The sequence below is a fragment of the Trachymyrmex septentrionalis genome, unplaced genomic scaffold, assembly GCF_001594115.1.
Source record: "Trachymyrmex septentrionalis isolate Tsep2-gDNA-1 unplaced genomic scaffold, Tsep1.0 scaffold112, whole genome shotgun sequence".
NCBI classification, from domain to species: domain Eukaryota; kingdom Metazoa; phylum Arthropoda; class Insecta; order Hymenoptera; family Formicidae; genus Trachymyrmex; species Trachymyrmex septentrionalis.
In genome coordinates, this window is record NW_017304248.1 from 799,622 (window position 1) to 807,034 (window position 7,413).

The 7,413-nt window shown below is 29.7% G+C and overlaps 2 protein-coding genes across 3 annotated transcripts in view; one reads left to right on the top strand and one right to left on the bottom strand.

The window, feature by feature from the left end:
• LOC108752042 (zinc finger matrin-type protein 2) overlaps nucleotides 1-840 on the bottom strand; it is a 1,952-nt gene extending 1,112 nt beyond the window's left edge. Inside the window, exons 1-2 of the mRNA XM_018492633.1 lie at nucleotides 758-840; nucleotides 255-475 (exon numbers count right to left, since the gene is read on the bottom strand). Of these exons, the coding sequence (XP_018348135.1) occupies nucleotides 255-475; nucleotides 758-766 (230 nt within the window). The 5' untranslated portion in view covers nucleotides 767-840. The remainder of the gene's footprint in view (nucleotides 1-254; nucleotides 476-757) is intronic.
• A 536-nt stretch (nucleotides 841-1,376) lies between these two features.
• On the top strand, nucleotides 1,377-4,947 carry LOC108751967 (UMP-CMP kinase). Of its 2 annotated transcripts, none has more exons than XM_018492474.1 (3): nucleotides 1,377-1,847; nucleotides 2,718-2,992; nucleotides 4,728-4,947. In XM_018492474.1, exons 1-3 carry the CDS (start codon nucleotides 1,455-1,457, stop codon nucleotides 4,858-4,860), a joined length of 801 nt encoding a protein of 266 aa, XP_018347976.1. In that variant the 5' UTR covers nucleotides 1,377-1,454; the 3' UTR covers nucleotides 4,861-4,947. The 2 variants fall into 2 exon arrangements, with proteins under 2 accessions (XP_018347976.1, XP_018347984.1); XM_018492482.1 differs by lacking the exon at nucleotides 4,728-4,947 and adding an exon at nucleotides 3,077-3,379.
• Nucleotides 4,948-7,413: the final 2,466 nt, after the last annotated feature.

Below are 7,413 nucleotides of genomic sequence, written 5' to 3' on the forward strand. Positions count from 1 at the left end.
TTTGATTGTTAGATTTTTTTTTCGAAAAAGAAACTACAGTTTTTAAATAAATAATGTCTAAATACGATGCATGCAAGTGATAAAAGCACTTATAATGGATGGATCATTTCTATACAAAACATCACATTCATTCTTTATAAAGAAATTAACGAATCTAGAAGTATATTGAAATTAATGAGAGCTGCAGTGTATGTAATAAAACCATTATTGTATAATTAATACTTTTTAAAACATAGTTAGGAGTTGACGTTTACCCTCCAGTTTGTGATGATGGTGTATTTTTATTGATAACAACACTTTTTCCTAGTTTAGATTCGAGATCAACCTTGTAATCTCTTTGCTTCAGCAATTCTCTTTTAACTGCTGGCTGCTTGGGAATTCCTAATTCTTCCTCTGCAATCTCATCTTGAAGTCTTTGAAGTGCAATCCTTTCATATTCTTCTCGATTCCATTTCCTTCGGTGATCATCAGGTCGCTATAAAATAAGTTATATATTAAGAAAATAAAATTAATATACATTAACACCAGTGACATCGTAATCATATGGTGTTTCGTACATTTCCTTAATAAGTTCTTATTTCTACCAAATTTATGATTTGATTAACTAAATAAAATTGTAAAAACATAAAATTGTATTAAATATCCACAAACTGTGCAGCTTAAAATAAAATATGGATGTTAAGAATTAAGATGTAGATTTAGTATTATATAATTGAAATATAACATTTACAATTATGCAACATCAAATTATAAATACCATAGACATGTTTGCATTATTTTTCTTTTCACAATAATAAAATATTTATACGAGGTTAACAAAAATATATCTCTTATCTTCTCTTCGTCACAGTATAATCATAGAGTATGTATGTCAAACTCAGAGAAGTCTGTGATGTTGAAAATGATTGAAGAAAGACTGGCCATCAGGATGCCACTTTTGATTGGTTCGCCATTTCCTAGTCATCGTGTTAGGTCCTACGCACAATAGAAAGAATAAGTCCGGATCAATAATAGATTTTTTATCCTTAAGCCATAAGGAATGGACGAATCACAATCAATTATTTTCCTCGCATTCGACTATAATTGGTCAATTTCTTACGGCTTGAGGCTTAAAACATCTAGATCCGGACTAAAGAATAAATAGGTTTTCAACCTATCAGAAACCGTGTATTCCGATGTATCCGATTTCTGACATTAGGCGTATTCAGAAACACGATCGTTCACTGAACGCTTAGTCAGCTCTTGCATTTAATTGGCACATTCCATTAGAGCTAAAAATATAAGGACCAAACAGATAGTACAAGAGCTCACTGAGCGGTTATGCTTCTAGATTGTTCTGGATGCACCTGTTCTTAGCGTCTTTTAAAAATGGCGCCAGTATAACCGCCGCGTGTATTACGTGGAGTGTATGAAACTAGTAATGAATTGATTAGTGTGTGCGTTGGTATATATACATGTATAACGATTTTCTGTACATGTTACGGACTCTCGTGGCCGGTGCGCGACGTTGTATCCGCACGATGTCCGCTGTCACGATGCAAAAGCCGGAGGTGGTGTTCATCCTAGGTGGCCCGGGTGCCGGCAAGGGCACGCTCTGCCGCTACATTGTTGAGCATTACGGTTATGTTCATCTATCGGCTGGTGATCTGCTGCGCGAGGAACGTGCTAAACCCTGCTCGGAGTATGGCGAGCTCATCGAAACACATATCAGAAATGGTACGATCGTCCCGGTGGAGATCACCTGTAGCCTCATCGATCGCGCCATGCAGACATCCGAGAATCCGCATCACCGGTTTCTCATCGACGGCTTTCCCAGGAATCAGGATAATCTTGACGGTTGGAATAAGGTATTGTCTTATTTCACGCATAATGCGCATAATTATTTTATCCTTGTTGTTACGAATATTGAAGAAGGATAAAGTGTTACGTTATACGTGTCATACACGAAATGGAACACAGTCTTGGACATGCATCTTGAATATCTATCTGTTAAATTATATCTGTTAAATTTACGATTGCCAATCAATTATTATTATCGGGATTTGTCTCCTACAGTAGTAGAATGTACATTGTGCTTTTCATATTATTGAAAAAGTGATATATAGAACAATATTTTATTTTCATAAAAAAATGTATAAATAAATATTTGATTCTGATTTGATTCTATGTGTTTAGAATAGTTTAATTCTTCATTAAATTATTTCTTTATGTCATTTTAATTTAGTAGCTTTATCATTTAAAACCTTTAATAATCATATTGAGATAGAGTTGATAATTAATATAATTAATATTTTTCATAATAAGTTCTTCGGAGTGTTCTAAGATGCTTATTATTGGATATTATTAAATTGACAATCAATTTAATTGTGAAATTATTTCAGCTTTAGTTTATGTTTGCTTGTTAAGTCTAATAATTTTGTAATAATTTAAACACACAGTTAAATAATTGAAAAATATATTTAAAATTTAAATATAAATATTATCCAATACCAAAGCTCAACCATATTATATGATCCTTTTTTATTTGATTGAGTTAAATTTAAAAAATATATATATATGTATATTACACACATATGTATGTGTACGCATATGCAGTTGTATTACCATTATCATTTACTTTAAGATTGTACCTACATGCTTCTCTGATAATTAATCGATTCTAGACACTGGACTTTGCATATTATAGTTATTTCATGTATGGCATATGTTGATAACAGATGATGGCTGACAAAGTTATCCTCAAGGGCGTAATATTCTGCGAGTGCAGTCAAGAAGTTTGTACTCAGCGTTGCCTGAAACGCGGTGCCAGTGGAAGCGGGCGCAGCGATGACAATGAGCAGTCTTTGGTCCTGCGTCATCAAACTTACCTAAAAAATACTTTACCGATCATAGAAATGTATGAGCAGCAAGGTTTAGTTTATAAAGTTAATTCTATGAAAACACCGAAAGAGGTTTTTCAGGACGTTGCAGAATTCTTTCCTAAGATAGGATGGTAATAATAATGATTATGACAATTTCTTTTTAACAAGTCAAATATTGTTGGCGCAATAATTTTATTTTTATTTTTATTTTATAGGATAGACATTTTTATATGGGATAACACTTATATTTTATAGTTTTTCTTTATTTTATGGAACAGTACAGATTTATTACCTAACTTTATCACTGGTGTCAGTATTTTATCTCAATTTGTGTAATACGTTGCAGCTTATATACTGCTAAAAACATTCCTTCACAAATGTACAATAATGCAATGCGAATGGATAATGATGTCAACAATTGGAATTCGGAATCTGTAAATATTCTGCCAGAATTGTTAATAGCGATCGACAGTAAAAATTTTTTGATACAATCTTATATATATATATATATAGCATACGCTTTATTAAAATACATAGCTTATATATTTATAAATAAATATTTAAGCAGTATGTTATTATTGTATCAATTGAAAATTTAATAATCGTTAGAAAAAATCGCATATTAATACGTGAAATGATAAAAGAGAAAATTATATCGTGCGTTTTTTAATTTATACATAAGTATGTAACAAATATATTCATAAAATTAATATGTCAAGGTATTTTTTATTTCTAAGTCCCACACCTTGCTATTTTCCTTTCAAGTTAATACTCAAATAATTAATATAATGCTATCGTAATATTTCAGGAGCAAATATTTTTACTGATTTCAGCATTAATATTCTGTGTTAAAAAATATTTTTAATTAACTTCATAAGCAAGAAATAATAAAAATAATATGTTGAAGTTTTTTACGTGTTATTTGTAAAAAAATTTTGATAAAATAATGATTGAAACTCTTGTAAAATTGAGCTGTCTTACCTCCTTCCTCCCCTCGACAATTAGTAAATAGTCGTAAAAAATACGTGAAGTGAAAATACGCCTATTTACTATTTGAAGAGAATAAAAAACGGCCCATTTTTACAAGGCTTTTAAAGCATTATTATTTTGTTTTATCAAAATTTCTCTTTCTCTCTCTCTCTCTCTCTCTCTCTCTCTCTCTCTCCTCTCTCTCTACAAATAGCATGCAACTTCAACATTTTTCACTTATGACAATTGTTAACAAATATGGGAATTTTTTGCTAAATAAACGATATGCAAAAGGATTATTTTTTTTATTAAAAGAAAACTAATTATAGTACTTATTAATTAAAAACTAATTATATTACTAATAGATATTTTTTTATCCATCTATTAATCATTAAAATTATTTTAACCGTTAAAAATGCGTGAATATAGAACATGTGTGATCTAGAATCAGTGAATTATAAATTGATGTTAATAATTTTAAATTATTTACATAATACCATTATTTATTCTTATCTGCAAAATAGTCTTTCTTTTCCTCGAGCACACATTCAGGGTAAATGAACTTAAACTTGTTTACAAAACCTTTATTACTTTTATTATCGCAAAAAGATTTAAAATTCACAAAAAGTAATATCGCGAAATGTACTTGAATTGGTCACAATGCGTAAAGGTGACGGACAGATATACAATCTTCTTATCATTAATCAAAGTTGATATGCCTTTTTAATATCTCATTCAATAGATGAAAATACTGGGGATGAAGAAAGCGATTATCATGAAATGTCCATAATCGTGATCGATGGATTACAGTTATTAAAATGTTCGGCAAACATAACGTAACATTTATGTGTACTATGATTGACTCAAAGCCTATCTCTAGCAATTATTTGTTTGTAGGCACCGATATTGGGCGAAGCTGATCCTCCGATGTGGGCCTCACGAAAGTTCGTTCACGTTACATTTTTCGACTACAGTGTCGAGAAAGTCGAATACTGGTCAACGTCCTGACAAGCAATCACATATTACGTAGAGGGGACTACATTTACAGCAGCCGGGGGCGAATTTCTTCACGAAACGATGCCGGTAGAAATTCGGCTGACGAGAAACTCCGACAACCGACAGCGTTTAAAGACTTTAGTTATGGTCCACTTGATGCTACAAATGCTACTTCGACATTTTTTTATTTGTCAATTAATAAAATTTTTCCTTTCGATTGATCAATTAAAAGCTTCGAAGTATTTAACGCCAAGTGGATCGCACCCTTCATGTGTTTCTGTAGCTTTTGTAACTTACTTTAGTCTTAGTCATACTTTAGTTGTAATAATAAAAAATATAGTAAACGTAAAAATAGTATTTGATGTGTTTGTTACTAGTACTTTATTCAAACTCATAAAATTAAAATTCATTGTACGATTGTGATATAATGTACAGAAATATATAAACAACAACTATTAGCTCAGATAACATATATTTTTTAGATTTTAGGTTTCTTTATGATATCTTTTAGATATCTTTTATGGATGTCCCAAAAAATGTCTATGTCTGTATGACATTTTTTAGATATGTATGTTTTTCTGAAAAAAGAAGTTATTTTCTAAATCAATTAAGTTACTTAACATTATTAAGTTATTTTCTAAATCTTAAATTTTCTCGAATTTTTAGCAAAGCTATCGTTTTAATCAAATTATTCATTTTTCAAATTAATTTCTTTAATTTACTTTATTATTTAATTTACTATATATTATTTATTACTATTATTAAGTAAAAGTGAATCGCAACATGAATGAATGAAGAGGATTATATTTGGTTAAAGCAGATATTGGTGGCTAATAATATATTGTGTAAATTTTTATAATTTCAAACTAGAAATTGTAAAAATTCACTGTTAATAAGAATTTAAAACAAAATTTTAATTACCCAGATAAAAATGTTATATTTTATTATACTGTAAAACATATTATACTTGCGCAACTATCGACTATCGATGACATGCCAGAATCTTAATTTCTATCGATTATCATATTCAATATTAGCCTTGACCTAAACATGTGCATATTTAACGTAAATGAATGAGATAAAAGAATCCTTAGTCGAGTTACTGAATGTATGTATGTACATACAAACAGCTGCGTTCTGTATATCTTTGGTGCACTCGTTTCAAATCTATAATTAAAACAGTAATCGATCGAACGAACGAATGCAAGATTGCGGCTACTATCTCGTTTCCGCAAAAACGGCATCAGATGTACCAAAAGCAACTAAGGGATTCTTCCCGCTCTCTTTTTTTTTTTCATTCGAAACTTCCTAGATTATTTTTGGCACTCGGGCTGAAAGTTGCGTTTCGCAACCTTTAATACTTCGCTCTATACAAGTTAGACTTTTGAAATTTTAAAATAGAATAAAATTGTGCGATTTAATACTAGAGACGACGTTCAATCGTATCTCTCTTTTTTAAGACTGCACATTGACTTCGAAGTTCGGCTTCTTATAAATTCCAGATCTTGCATCATGGCATTTTGACTCCAGGCGATAAAACGCCTTTCTTTTTTAACCTTTCTACGATGAATAAATCAGAAGATGATTGACATATCGAGAATCCATGAGTTTTAAAGAGGTGTGCATCAAAAACGATTGAAGTTTAATGACCTAGTTGAATTATTTAAACTGCGTTAGGGCCGCCAATCCGTTATTTTCAGTAGAGAAAAATAAGTACAAGATAAGTAGTATATAGAAAATAGCCACTGTCTATAATCCATGTCCGATAGATAAAATTTAACAATGGAATTCGTAAAATATATAGAACCACTTAATTTATAGAGTCAAATATTGACCTTTACTTTCACTAAAATTGCGTAGTCACTTAACAAATAAAAGAAAATAAATTATTTTACTATCTATAACAAGATTTATCTATTTCCCAATAAATAAATTTAATTGTTACTCTTATACTCATAATATATAAGATCCAACTGTTCACACAAACTTCTATAATATATCTTCTTTAATAAATAAAAACCGGATAAAACTCATGTTGATATATATATCACTCACTGTCTAATAATTGATTAAATGGATGTCGAGAAAATTAAAAAAATTTATATGTTGAATATCCATACATCCTTCTGTCTTTGGTAAAATTACTGTTTATATATAATATAATAAAAACAATAATAATAATAATGAGAAAACAAAAAATAATCACAAGGAAAATTTTCGCATTGTTTCTTTTAAAAAATTAAGTTTGAATGAATGTAAAAGAATTGCTCATACATAATTATACATACATAAAATTATATATAATAATAATGTATGAGCAATTTTTTTATATATTCCAAACATGATTTTATCAAGTTTGCCTGATGCCTGTTCTATAATAGTCGTAAGCATAGTTGTAAATGGTTGTAGTTGTAAGAATCGACCATTTAAGTCGAATAGGAAGAGAATATTCGACTATGATTGATCAATTCTTACAACTACGCTTATGGCTATTATAAAACGGGCATAAAACACACTATATGAATAATTTTCGTATTATCCTTATAATTATTTTTTATATTTTCTCATTACTATTATTATTATTATT